This window comes from Pygoscelis adeliae, unplaced genomic scaffold, assembly GCF_000699105.1.
Source record: "Pygoscelis adeliae isolate BGI_AS28 unplaced genomic scaffold, ASM69910v1 Scaffold55, whole genome shotgun sequence".
Taxonomy (NCBI): Eukaryota; Metazoa; Chordata; class Aves; order Sphenisciformes; family Spheniscidae; genus Pygoscelis; species Pygoscelis adeliae.
In genome coordinates, this window is record NW_008824804.1 from 1,557,371 (window position 1) to 1,571,882 (window position 14,512).

The 14,512-nt window shown below is 43.0% G+C and overlaps 1 protein-coding gene across 1 annotated transcript in view; it reads left to right on the top strand.

The window, feature by feature from the left end:
- NPFFR2 (neuropeptide FF receptor 2) overlaps window positions 1-11,913 on the top strand; it is a 15,054-nt gene extending 3,141 nt beyond the window's left edge. The window contains exons 2-4 of the mRNA XM_009324029.1: window positions 9,354-9,693; window positions 10,266-10,365; window positions 10,934-11,913. Of these exons, the coding sequence (XP_009322304.1) occupies window positions 9,378-9,693; window positions 10,266-10,365; window positions 10,934-11,774 (1,257 nt within the window). The 5' untranslated portion in view covers window positions 9,354-9,377 and the 3' untranslated portion in view covers window positions 11,775-11,913. The remainder of the gene's footprint in view (window positions 1-9,353; window positions 9,694-10,265; window positions 10,366-10,933) is intronic.
- Window positions 11,914-14,512: the final 2,599 nt, after the last annotated feature.

A 14,512-nucleotide genomic window follows, 5' to 3' on the forward strand; every position in this document is an offset into this window, starting at 1 on the left:
GAACTCCTGCAGACGGAAGGCAGGATTTCACGTGTACTGGGTGAGAACTGCTTTTTTTATGTGTAAGTTGAACAGTTGGTAGTCTGGTAGTAGCTGATGCCAGTATTTAATGCATTAATGCCCTTAAACCAGGAGAGGTGATTGTTTAATTGTATAATGATAGATGGCTTTATAGACTGAAATAACTTCCCACATGGCATGAAAATCAAAGGATAAGGTTTTTTGACAACTTAGGCCTGACCTCCCGCTGTAGCAGCATTATGTGTGTTGAACCTGTTGACTAATTCTAGCTTTCTGACATGGTAAAAGCAAGATATCAAGAGTGCTGCATTGACAGAAAAGCAATTATCTCTTGAAGGAAACCATTAACTCTGATTTTAGAAGGGAGGAGTTACTGTACTATTGGTTTTCAACTGTCACTATAATTGAAGCCTCAATTCAGTTCTCAGGAGAACTTAATTGAAATAGTTTAACTCTACTGAAAGCTTCTCAACTGGGGACTTGTTTCCCCTTCTGAAATCAAGTAATATATTAAAATGGACTAATACAAGCAAGGTGGTAGGGCCTAGCAGAGGGCACCAAGAAAGTCATGCTCAATGTCTGGCTCACAGGAGTAGCAGACATGTTCCATGAGCCAACGTGAGTGAAGGAGAAGAGAGATCTGAGAGGTTTGCAAGCCTACTTTCAAAACACTGCTAATGCTGCTGCACTTGGTGGCTATGCATGTACTTGTGGACAGGGTGAATGCTGCTCTTACTGTAATAGCTTTTTTTCTACAGTGCTTTCTCTGAAGTTATACTGCTCAGCCACAAAGACCCACCTCATTTAATGAGAAACTCATAACTTCCCTGCTGAATGCATGTCTGAGTAGCAAAGGCAAGATGGAAGGAGTGCACTTAGCTTTCTGCACAGTGCTGGCTTGTACCGCATTTATTCCTTTACTGTAGCAAGCCCAGTAATCTTCTTGATAGTGCTAGATTATGCAGTGGGTGTGTGTGGGGGTGAACCCTCTAAAGGGAAGATACCCTAAGTATTTTTGATTGCATCCCAAGCACCAGGTTGCACTAACGTACAAAAGGATATTTCTCAGAATCCTTGTGTTTTCAGTATGCTACTACATCAAAAGGGCAAGAATACTATCAGGTGCCATAACAGAAAACACAGGAGGCCTGTTCTAATACCTTAACGTAGTGTCACTAAGAACTACCATAGCTTTCAATTAGGTGTTGTGCAACTTGTAAGGAGATGTTCTCACATACGTGCTAGGTTTCTGACTCGGCAGCTAGGCTTGGGTGTAAGTCTCCGTTATCATGGCCAGACCAAGCCCTGTACTGGATGCGTTGCATAATTTCCTTGTGCTCCACTCAACTGAGTGCCTTATGATTTTTTTTCCCCTGCACTGCTGATATTAAGGTTAGGACCGTTGTCATTCCTCACCCTGCTGCTGGCCAAGAGGACTAAGGCTAAGAAGAGTCCTTCGATGCCAGTTGCAAAAAGGCCACTAACAGACGTGAAACTATGAGACTCGAGTTGTGAGCGGTCTTAGGGGTATTCTGCTGAAGATGACAAAAAGCCATTTCCAAGTGTAAGGGAGCTAAAATCTTATGAATTGCTAGGCTGCTTAATAAAGTGGCTGGATAAGTGTGCCTGTGTGTGGAAATATTACTTTAACATTATTTCAGGGAACAGTTGGCTGAGACTTTAGTTAAAATTTAAAACAGGCTGTGACACATTAAATAGAAAGACATTAAATTCAGAAGCTTAACAGTTGACTAAGCATTAAGCAAAAAAATACAAGTATAACAACAAGCAATAGGTAAGCAGCCTAAGCTCTAATTCTCCAAGAATTCATTTATGTTTTGTTGCAGGTGTCGTAACTGAACATGCATGCAGCAAAGATATTCTCTGTTTCTTTGCTACCAAAGTGTTAAGTAACTTTCATTTTACTGTGTAACCAAGGACTTGCTCTGCTTGTGTTAAAAACACTGTCGCTGTATCTGTTTATGCTATCTATTGCTGTTCTCCTTGTGCAGGATGTCTTACAGCTTCATGAGGGATAAAAAGGCCAAGCAAGTAACTGACAAACTTCCACCCCATATTCAACTATTAGCCAAATACGGGATACTTCAGATTTTGAATGTTTCTGGGCAAATTGGTAGGAGTCGTGTATATGCTTGAAAGGAAAAAATTCATATGTTGGCATCTGAAGGTCAACTAATAGCAAATGGTAGAAAATGCTTCGCTACAGCAAGCTTTTGCTATGGTAAATTATCAGCTTTACTCCTCTTCATTTAGTGTGGTAATAAAATCAGTATTGGACATGAAAGCTGTGTAATATTATTTGAATGTCAGAACAATGAAGCAGGGTGGGAAAAAAGTGATATATTCTAGAGAAATGTAACGAACTTGCTGTGAACGGGTCAGTTGCCGTTACCATCTTCTGATTTACATTTGAGATTTGGCTTTTTGGTGAAATGTTTTATATTCCTAGCTGAAGTGGATGAGTAACCTGCAACAAAGTCTTGTTTGTTATAGAGATCCTACTCATAGCGTTCTTCCTAATTAGACAGGATAGGAAAAGTGTAACATCTTTAAAAAATATTTTGACAAAACATTTTCTTTGTTCCCAGCTCAGACTGCCCAGATAAGTGACTGTTAGGGGAGGATAAACAGTTTAAGTGCATTCATAAGAGCTCTGCATGCAGCTTCAAGATAGGTATGTCTCCCTGCCATTGCCCATTGAAAAATGAGAAATTAGATCATTTCTCTTCATGGCAGTACATGTCAGTAGGAAACATTTTTTTTTATTGCAGCTTGCTAAGTTTAGTGTCGTTTTTACTTCCCAGCTCCTTTTTCCTAGGTGAAAGCCTACCGTTTCCATGTGATAGTCAGTGCTTATTTTGAGGTAAGATACTCTGAGGCATTTCATATAAAATAGCATAGAAATTCTGATGTATGAAAGTGTAAATAAAATACTTTAAGAGTAAGTTCTGCTACCTTAATTCATAAATACCCTCATCCAAAGAGAAGTACTTTGTGTAACCCAAGACTTCAGCTGTGGACTTTACACTTATTATATGGGAAACTGACGTTAAGGGCAAAATGAAGTTCAAACATACCTTAAAACAATTGCCGAGAAGTTAATGACACTGTAATGAAATCTTGACTTGGGAATAAGGCTGTTGTGCCTGTGGCATTTATCCTGGCCAACCCAGGTGCTCCAGCTTGTTAGTGACAGTTTCTGCACTTCTGCCTGTCAGGTACTTGAGCCTCAGTCTGGAACTTGGTGCTTGGCTGTAGCTGAAGCCTCGCTCTTTCTCTGGAAGGGAAAGCCAAGGTGAGCCCTGCTCGCAATGAACTGCAGACATAGATCCTTCATGTCTAACCTATTGAAATGAACGGTGCTGTGATGAAGTATTTCTGAAACTCACAGTAAAATGGGAGAACATATTGTCACATTTTACCTTTTTAGATTAAATGACCCCTTATCTTAGAGTGTTTCCCTGTAGGTCATACTCTCGGGCCCTCCGGGCTTTCCTGTGACTTCCTATAGACTTCCTGCACTTGATTTAAATCTGCACTGAATTAAATTGACCAGAACTCAATGCAACAAATGAAGTGAGCCCTGAGTACTGAACAGGATGGAGGTACTTCACATGCTCTGTAAGCTACGGTCCTGCTTCTGTGCTACTAGGGTACCTGCCATTTTTCAATGTCATGCTGCTGTTGCCTCCCGTTTAGCTGGTCATTCGATACAAACCCCAGATCTTTGTCCATAGTACTACCACGCTGTCAGCGGTTCCCCTGACTTTTTTTCCTGCCGCACTGCATATTGCTGTGCAGCCTGTCCCTATTGAATAGCATTTTGATTTTAAGCTGGTTTCCACGGGAAATGGTCTTTTGCAACCAAACTATGTGGCTGGCAATCTAACCACTTTCCCTGCTATTGCTTCCTCCGAAAACATTACTTTGCATTAAAGCAGAAAGCACTACTTGTGACCACTTCCCATTCTCGTACTATTTTACATGCCTTACTTAATTCTTAAAAACAGCTGCTAATAGCACTTCACTGAGTTCAGAATGTTCACAGTTGATCTTTTTACATTTTTTTAGGCAAGAACAATTTGTTTGTCTTGGTCAATAGCTTTTTCTGATCCACTGAGTCATAGGATAATCCATGCGTTTGTCTCTTGCTTATTTCTAGGACACAGAATAAGGTACTGCTATTTTTTGCTGTCCCTCAGCGGCTGCATTTTACAAGCAGGATTTTCTAACTCTTCAGCAGACCAGAGATGCTATCATTTTCCAAGGTCTCCAGGGAATTTCTGTAGCTGACCCGTTACTGAGTATAGAGCTCTGGCCAAGGGAAGAACAAATTTTTTAGCTCTTACCACATGAAATTTTCTTTTTCCACGACAACATGCTTCTGTTCTTCATGTCTCTGGAGATTCCTTATCTTTGTTTCAGCTTCTAAAGCCTCAGAGGATTCTGTGATGAGATTTCACACACAAAAATCAAGATAACAAAAACAGATGGTTGTGCACAAAGGTGAAGCAGTGTTGGCTGGCTCCAGTGGTTACGACATTTTCTCCATGTAGCCAACATAAAAATAATTGTATTCACCTCATAATTACCTTGAACTGTTACTGTAAAAATGGAAACTTTATTTACTGTATCCAGTGGCATGAGATTGTCCTCATTACACTATGAGGCTTTATACTAAATATTAGTATATGGGTGCTGTTACTGGGATTTTGACAGCGGACGAGCCTCGTGTGTTTAAAAACCCAGCATGTGGGACTGGACAGTTTTTCACTAGTGGAGGCTCTTGCTTTACTACTTTGCAGATTTTCCTCTGGTATATTAAATCAAGTAGGGAGGCCATGCCCTTATCCAGCTACCATGTGGAAGCAAATTACTTTTATTTATCATCTTGTAATATTTATGCATTGTATTATTTTTTCCCTTTTCTTAGATGACTTATGTTTCTGTCTTCAAATGTGCCTCTGGATTATTTATCACTGTCTGTTTTAGCTGGCGTGTACCTTGTGAAAACACAAGGCACTGCCTTCATTTCTCCTTCCACTCAATCCTTTTCTACCTCAGCTTCAATATAATAAAAATCTGTGTACTTTTTCCATTTCCTGTAAGCTACAGTATTTGTACATCAAATTCACTGTGTTTGCTACAGCCACAACGATACAACATTTCATTAGTGCAACTGTGATCAGACAATGTAAGACAGACACAGCTCCAGTTTTGCCTTGAGGCTGTTTGCAACTTCTCTATCAGTTACAAACAAAAACTATTCCAGAGTTCATTACTGAAAAGATCGAAAGCTGTTGCTTTACAATACATTATCAGAAAAAGAGAGAAAATCCAAGATATGCATCCAAAAAATAACTATAAAATTATTCTTCCTGCTTTTTGTGTGATAAGGTATCATTTCAGTTGTCTTAACAAAGAGAATTTTAAGTAATTAATTCACGAGAGTAACGCCATTGCACAGGAATGACCCACAAGGGTTTGTACTCCTGGGACCAAAGCCTCATATTAGTACTGCCCGTGTAACAATTGGTACTTGTAAAAAGCCTAGCAAAAGCCTATGTAGCCCATGAATGCTTGTATACATAAGGTGCAAAGCAGTATTAAAATCTATCTTTTCCTTCTCTGTTCTTGCCCAGAGGAACAATGCTACTCCTCTATCATGGAATGACAAGGAACTTCTCCCTCATACCATCAGAGACCCCCCAGAATGCCAAACTGCAGAAGGAAAGCCACCTCTATCTCATCTGCAGGGCTGCTTCATGACAGCACCAGTCCTGTTGGGCGTGGGGATGGGGAACACAGGGCGAGGCAAAAGCCATCTTCCCTAAGCTGGAGTGTCTGTCTTAAAGCACCACCTCTGGGAAGCAGAGCATTACAGAAGAAAATTAGTGTTAATTTACAATAATAATAATGAAAAAGAATACATTTGTGGCTGTCCTATTCACAGAGAAACACTGGAGAACATGAACTTAGGTGGAACCTCAGAGAAGCCAAAACAAAGGAGACAAGGAGATGTTGATTTTCATTAGCGAATGAGAAGGGGCAGAAGGCCTGACTTTTTCCGAACTCTTGGAATCGGGTGTATTGCTACTCTTGGCCAAAATTTTCAAAACCAGATGGGAGACCTACCAGGAGCACAAGCCTTGCGCTTACTCTGCACAGAGCAGAACTCCTGTTTTCCTCACACAGCTGCAATTACTGTCTGAAATGCAGCAATTAGTCTAGGGTAGCTCCATCCCTTGCTCTGTTTGCTCCCAACACGTAACAAGCGTCAGATTACGGGCACCGCCTGCTCCATTTCTTGCTATTTCACTTCCCCTCGGTTAAAGCAAGCTCCTTGCTTACTCTCATCACTAGCCGTCAGGAAAAGAAGGCTTGAAGGCGAGAGCCCTCACGTTTCTAACTTGATTAATACCATTGGTTGGCAGCCTCAGAAGTGACTTAGAGCTACAGAGCAAACACGGGCATGTTGGATTCCTTGTTACAGATTTGGGCCTCATCCAGCATAGCCACGCCAAGCTAGGCACCCCGCTGCCTTTCCCCGTGAAGGAAGCTCCTGGGTTAAGCTCTGCTTCTCATCTAGTCATCTCCCTGGGCAGGGAGAGCTTGGGCTCCTGCTCCTTACTACCCTGAGAAACTGGCTGGGGGAAGACGAGGAAAGTGAGCAGCAGTAAGTCCATGTCTCGTCACGGGCCAAAAGGAACGCGAGAGATGCTGAGCTTTCAATGGGGTTTTAGTGTCGCAGCACCTCCTCGGATTTATAAAGCACAGCTCCAGGTCTGTGATTAAAGGAACAGCGTAAACTACTGTTGTCAAATATCTATATTTGAATTCTGCCGACACTCTTCATCTCGGGCACGTTTGTATGCAAATGCATCAGTGCCTGCTATCTTCAGTGAACAGTGAAACTGGCATTAAAACACCTTCCGCAGCAGTTGACTCTGATCTCTGGCTAGTTAAAGCATTTGGCACATAATGCGTTTGAATAAAAATATTTTCAATCATTTTGAGAATATGTTGAATAAAAACAATACAGACAAATGAACAGTCTTTCTCCATAAGGACAGCCAAAGAGAATATACAACTATTACAGCTAGCTTGTATATGCCGCTTTGTTAAAACATACAAGCTGCCATTTTTTTGCAAGAGATTTCAGGTTCTTGTCTACCTACCTTAACGTGCAGACATTTTAACGAATATGTAGAAATACAGACCCATTACAAACATTGTACTGCTGATGACTTCTAAAAAGGCAGAAGACACCAGAACGTGACCTTTTTTTTTTTTTACTGCTCTGCTTGTTCCAAACCCGAGGCACATCAGAATAAATATTTTCTTACTGCGCTTGCTACCTGGAAATAAAACACCTGCAGAGGCCTTGATGTTATTGAATTTCATTGACAAGCAAGACGTATAAAAGCTGCAATGCTTTCCTGAGAATTAGGTGTGAGTAAATATATCAGGGAACAACAGGCAGCGACAGAAGGTAAATTAGAAACTCTTTTAAGTAAAAACCAGCAAGAAGAATGAAGGAAAACCACCTGCCCTTTTAGCGTTTGTACCCAACGCTCATTTTCTTATCCTGGGGAGAGGGCTGCCCTACGCGGAGTGACAACAGAATGTCACCTTCCATCGTTACTCCACAGATACGGGCAAACCAGAGCACGCCTTGCCATCGGGTACCTGGGGAGGCAGCTGAAACTTGAGCTGCACAAAAAAGGGCCCGCTCCAAGCTTCCTTTCATAAGGAAAAAGGTGTAGCCAGCACTTTCCTTCCCTCACGTACAAACGCATCAGGATTTAGATACTCGCGCCTTAATTTAAATTCCATTTATACTAAGGAATTTGTAAATGTCCTAAAGGCACCTGCACCCATACATTAATTTTATGCCTTCTGCCACCAACCAATTTTGCTGTTAGGAACACCTCCATCCCCCTGCCTGTTTAGGCATCTCCATCTGGTAGGTAAAATAAATGGGGAAAAATAATTTTGAATGCTGCTTCCAAGTGAAGTTACCTGGTGTCAGCTGTCAACGTCAAGATGCCAGTGCTGGCCTGTTATGTAGACTGACACCATTTCTACGTGAGTTGTATAATATACATGTTAGAAGTTTGTCACGGTTAAGACTTGATTCAGAATTTCAGTGCAGCGTCTCGTATAACTATAGGTTCCACAGGGCAAGAAAACAGATTGTGGCCTACGTGGCTCATCTCAATCAGTTAAGTTTGGAAGTAAGTAAGTTTGGGGCATACAGATTCTGCACCTGCCTTAAACTGACTCTTTCAGCTCCATCAAGCGGTCGAATAAAAAGTCTCGCATCCCTTACGTTCAAGCCGTCACACCAGCAAAAGCATTGCTACTGCAACACAGCAGGCATAGAGACTCGTAGCTTGAAACCGAGATGATACAATATCAAGGAAGTTCAGACTTGAAAAAAAGGCTCTCTTAGAAAAAGCTTGTAGTTTTTGCCAACAGTAACCTAATAAAATATAAAATGGGAGAATTTACTTTACAGTGTGAATAAACCATGTGGGAAAAGTATTACTCGCATTTTATAGCAGGAAAACAGCAACACGGGGAGATTACGAGTTCCCGGAGATCACACGGGAATTCAGTAGCAGAGCTAGGAAACGAATCCAGCTATCTTGTACTTCACCATGTTTTAAACACAGCGTAGTCCTTCACGTTTGCAGGCTCATCTCCTGATCTATGTAGCTTGTAAGCAGGGACGTGAAATCAACCGTGGCCTAATACCAACTGTACACAAAAATACTTCCTTTTCAATGAAATGGGATTGGATTTGGATACATTCGGGCAGAAGGTTTGTGCCACTTCAGAAAGCGTTTATTTAATCACTGTTTTTCATGGCTCAGCAATCTCACTGTTGCCTAAGTGCTAGATTACTCAAGCTGTTGAGAAAATGGATTTCTCAAGAATTATGAATTATTTTTTTTCTCAAAATAAACTGGTTGTTGGTTTGTTTACTTGACACGACGCAATAGGCCAGTTTACATCCTGTCCGGCTTTCCTCTCCTTTGGGAAAGGAAGGACTTAATTTGTAGAGCCTGCAGAAGGAAGAAAACCTTCAGCAGTCTTACCGGTCACTTTTGTACACCTGTGTTCTAAAATCAAACTAATAGTATTTATTGCTTTTCCTATCTGGGGAGGCTCAGAACACGGGCTGTTAAAATAAGCCACGGAGGGATGAGTATACATAAGCTTTGCATGTATTTCAGCACACAGTCACGTTTCTTCAGATCAATGCCAGGCATACTAAAATGTCCTTTTTAAAAATATCTTTTAAGGCACGTTACAACACGAGTAAGAAAATGGACTCAAACTCTTCATTCGATCGGCCTCACGCGCTGAATTATAATGGGACATACAAGTACCTCTACTTAGAAGGCAACGTCTCCTATGTGGACTTCTACCTTCATCAGCCTTCAGTGGCAGCTGTCTTCATCGTCTCTTACCTCCTAATCTTCCTGCTCTGCATGGTTGGCAATGGAGCAGTTTGCTTTATTGTCCTGAGGAGCAAACATATGCGTACAGTCACAAATCTTTTCATCTTAAACCTGGCTGTCAGCGATTTACTGGTGGGAATTTTCTGCGTGCCCACCACCCTCCTGGACAACATCATTGCAGGTAGGCTGGTTCGCACCACGTGGCAGAAAGAGCTCGAGGGGGACTCGCCTCCATTTCTGAGTGCAGGCCTCCCTTGGGGCCCTGAGAGCCGGGTGCGTATTTCTGAGTGGGCTGTACAGGCATTTCAAGTCACTGGAAGTCAGAGGTGAGGAAGACAAGCCTCTAACCCACCTTCTGACTGGGGCTGTCCTTGCTGACTTCCACATCCCTTGTTCTGTAGGAAGGGATTCTCCCAGTACGGGGTTACGCGTTTAGGAAGACCTGGCGCATGCTATGAGCCAGATGCAGAGAACGATCAACCGTAGCGGTCGATTCCCTTTCTCGTCTTGAGATCTCATTTTAACGGGATGTTGAACCACAAACGTTTGCCTTGCTGTTTTTTGGAACATCAGAAACTCACCCAAGGCGTTTGGCAAAGCATTTGTTTACATAACCTCTGCCTCCCTAACCCCTGCTAGGGCCTGACAGAGCAAAAGAAATGTATTAGTTCTGGGGTGGAAATTACCTCTTAGGCGTATAAGCACAGTGCTGCAGTGAGATGGCGGCAACTTCAATTGCCTGTTTCCTTCCAGGATGGCCGTTTGGGAGCCTGGTTTGCAAGATGAGCGGGATGGTCCAAGGAATCTCTGTTTCTGCCTCCGTCTTCACTCTAGTTGCTATTGCCGTAGACAGGTAAGATGATGCAGAGACCGTAAACAGTCGCTTTCATCTCCCTCTGGCCACCTGACCATGCTGAGGCCGATTCGTTAATCCACACGACACTGCAATAAATTAGAGGTATTTTGCTCCTAAGGCTATTAAGCAAAACAAAATGTGGCCGGGTCTAAAGAGCAGCCATAGCAATTAGCTCCTCCGCTGGTATCTCTTAAAGATGGTACAGCTGGGCTACACCTGGCTGCCTAGAATCTGTGTATTCCTTACCTATTAAGCTAGACAGCAGAGGGACTAGTACCTACTTTGGTTAAATGAAGTAGCAGAAGCAGCAGGCTGATACGGAGACAGATCAACGTGAGGAAATTTTAACAGCAAATGTGACTTTTTTTTAAGATTGTTTTTACCAACACAGCTCTTAACCGGAGCAACTAAATGCAACTCCGCTAGTTTATGCAGGATGAGGAGATGATTCCATCTCTACTTTTAAAAAAACATAAAATTTAAAACGTGCGTGTATGCTTGCCCGTTTGATTAAGCGTTCCTTAAATGGCTTCTCCACGTATGTCCCCGGGTGTCTTTGCCACAGGTTTCGATGCATCGTTTATCCATTTAAGCAGAAGCTGACCACTTCAACTGCAGTCGCCATTATAGCGGTCATCTGGGTTCTGGCCGTCGCAATCATGTGTCCTTCTGCAGTCACGCTGCGGGTACAAGAAGAGAAGCATTTCAGGGTGATCCTTGGCTACGGCAATGAAACCCGCCCTGTATACTGGTGCCAGGAGGACTGGCCTAACCCGGGAATGAGAAAGATCTATACGACGGTTCTGTTTGCCAACATCTATCTGGCTCCCCTGTTGCTCATTATTATCATGTATGCTAGGATAAGCATCGCTCTCTTCAACACAGCAATGCCCGTGGTGGGAAAACACAGCCAGGAGCAGCGGCACAGCGTGTCTAAGAAGAAACAAAAAGTCATCAAAATGCTCATTATCGTGGCTTTGCTTTTCACCCTGTCCTGGCTTCCCTTGTGGACTCTGATGATGCTCTCAGACTACACCAACCTGTCAGATATCCAGTTGCAGATCATCAACATTTACATCTATCCCTTTGCTCACTGGCTGGCCTTTTTCAACAGCGGCGTCAACCCCATCATCTACGGTTTCTTTAACGAGAACTTTCGCCGAGGCTTTCAGGCAGCCTTTAAACTTCAGCTCTGCTCCAGGGAGATTGTTCACAGGGAGGTCTATTCTCAGCGAGGCCAGAGCATTGCCATTTTGCCAGCTGCCAACTACCGGACACCCCAGGATCAAGCTTGTCAAAACGCTAAGGAGGGGGGGAAGACAGTTAAGAAAGGAAATTGGGTGAATAACCAGCAGGATTTGATAATGGAGGATCTAGAAGAGCCCTGCAACGATGGGATTAAGTGAAACGTGCTATGAACTACCTAAATGATTTACGCCTAGCAGAGTTCATTTATCGTGTTGTGAAACTCACACTCCGTAAGGCCTTTCTGACAAAAACGTCAAGATGTTTCTGTTTTGAAGGAGATACGCAACTTGCGTAATAGCTGATCGTTCGATATAGGCAGGAAACCACATTCAGCCCTTTGTGTTACCAGCTTAAACCAGTGGCAACACCCCTGCAGTCAGTGATGACTCACTGCTCTTGAACCGGGCTGGAGCAAAGATGCGATTAAAATAGGATTACCTTCCATTTATTGTGACAAAAGAGAAAAAGACAACTACGATTATTGACTCGGATACAATTACTCGGGATACTCACTAATGAAGAGGAGAACATCCATTCATTTTCTTCTGTGAATCTCTCAGAGCAGCTGAAACAGGGTTGCTTAAACAATATTTATGGTAATGTTTCGGCACGGAAGGCTAGTCGTTGTTAATAGCTACAATTTTCTTCTGATGTCAGACAATAAAAACATCGCTGCTGTTTTTAGCAGCATCCAGCTAGTCCGTGGAGCTGGAAAAAGGAGGGAATCACGAGACTCGCCAAGGCCCTGAGCGTATGCCCCCTCCTGGGGGTTCGGCTGTTGGGACTCAGAGCAGCTCCGAGCCAGCGCGGCTGAGGGTGTCCCCCTTGTTGCATTAAGAAATAGTTTTATTTCTTAATAGACCAAAATACCTGCTAATGAGATTTATAAAAAAGTCCTCTGCTAACAGCAAGACTGATACAATAAACTCCCTCTTGATTTAACATAAATTTCTCTTTGTTCAGCCAACGGGTCCTTGGTACTACTCTTTTAGCTTCTTCTGTGAAGCATAAGCCTGTTCCTCTAACTTGTCCATCTGTTATTCTGTAACTCTCGTGAACTGAAATATTGAAGATACAGTCTGAATATTTGAACTGAACTCACCGGTTCCGGGGTCATCTTGTGGTTGCGCTCATATTACTTCTGTCTGGACATTTTGAGTGCCAGCCGGTTCCTGCCCAAATGACAAAACATAAGCATATTCAGTCACATTCCATTTATTCCCCTTTCTGGTTGCCCCTCTTGTTAATTCCGTGATATTAATTATCGTTGCAGCTAGAGAAATAAATCAGAGTGAAAATTTGAGAAATAAAGGATAAAAAACGGCTTTTGTGGTACCTTTTTGGGGGCTCAATTCTATTTTTGGGGCAGTATAAGTCACCTAAAAAGACTGCAATTTCAATACTAGCAGAAGATAAAAGAGTTTTAGGGCCCATTCAATCTGACAGAACTCAGCGCGTACAGAGAGCAACCTTGGAAGCATCTCAGAGAGGGTCCTGAAATCAGCGAGGAATGCAGGTTAGCGCAAGGACCAGCCCACACAGATCTCCTACAGGAGCATCACCGTGTCTTATCCTGGGAGGGTCTATAGGGGCCAAATACCAGGTAAGGTCATTCCCCAGTGCAGTGCTTCTTCAGGTAAATTGGACTACCTTTCAGATCATGAAGTATTTGCACAATTAAGGAAAACTGACAACTTCTCAAGCTGTGTCATCCTAAACTACGTTCCTTTCTGAATACCAGAAAGTAAGGAAAACCTCTGGGGAGTAAGGGGAATAAAAGCTGCCGGCACAGCTCTGATCTCACAGAGGGTTTTTATAAGGCATTTTATCTAGGCTGGGATTTTCGAAGAATCTAATCAAATACAGATGCCTGATCCTGTTGTGCTCTGTTGAAAATGCTATCACAAAGGTTTTCGGAGCTCCAGCTATCCCACACTTTGGCACCCCTTCCATCCAGTTCTTTGTCCTTCACTTGTAGCTTGAGAAAATGAGACCTGTTTTGCCTATCAACATTTGCCTTGCCTGGACTCCCAAAGTTTATTGCTAAGTCCATACTAGGACCGGTACTATTTAGTATCTCCACCAGTGACCCAGACAGTGGGATTGAGCACCCCCTCAGCAAGTTTGCGGATGACCCCACGCCGAGCGGTACAGTTGATAGGCTAGAGGGAAGGGATGCCATGCAGGGGGATCTTGACACACGCAAGGAGCGGGCCCCCGCAAACCCTGTGAAGATGAACAAGGGCAAGGTCCTGCACCTGCGTTGGGGCAATCCCCAGTGTTAATACAGACAGGGGGGATGAACGGAGTGAGAGCAGCCCAGCGGAGGATGACTCAGGGATAGTGGTGGATATTAAATGGGATATGAGCAGGCCATGTGTGCGTACAGCCCAGAAAGCTAATCATGTCCTGGGCTGCATAAAGAGAAGCACAGCTGCTACACATCCTGCAGGGCATGCTGTGTATTGATCTTGGAGTAATATTTAATGTACTCATACTTGAGACAGCCTCTTGTTGCAGTAGGTGGGTTTTTTTCCTCAAAAAGCTTTGCCAAAGGTGTGTTTTCCTGTTTAAAACTAAGGACCAGATGAACTCCGGAGGTCCTGTCGAACCTGTATCATTTTGTGCTTCCAAGTGATTCAGCAATGTTTTCAGAATATTTTAAAGTGTAAGTATCTGCTCAATGTTCATCCCAGTTCAGCAAAACACAAAAAAATGTACTCAAAATGAGCGCAAGGAAGATATAAACATGCCCCGAAGTGTTTGGCTCAAGCTGGTGGTGCTGAAGATAGCCTTAACATTTCACTGCAGAACAAGGATGCTGAAGTGAAAGGCACCAAAGGGTTTGCCTTCACTGGACACTGGCCAGAGGTTATGCTTTTAAGACAATTGCAAA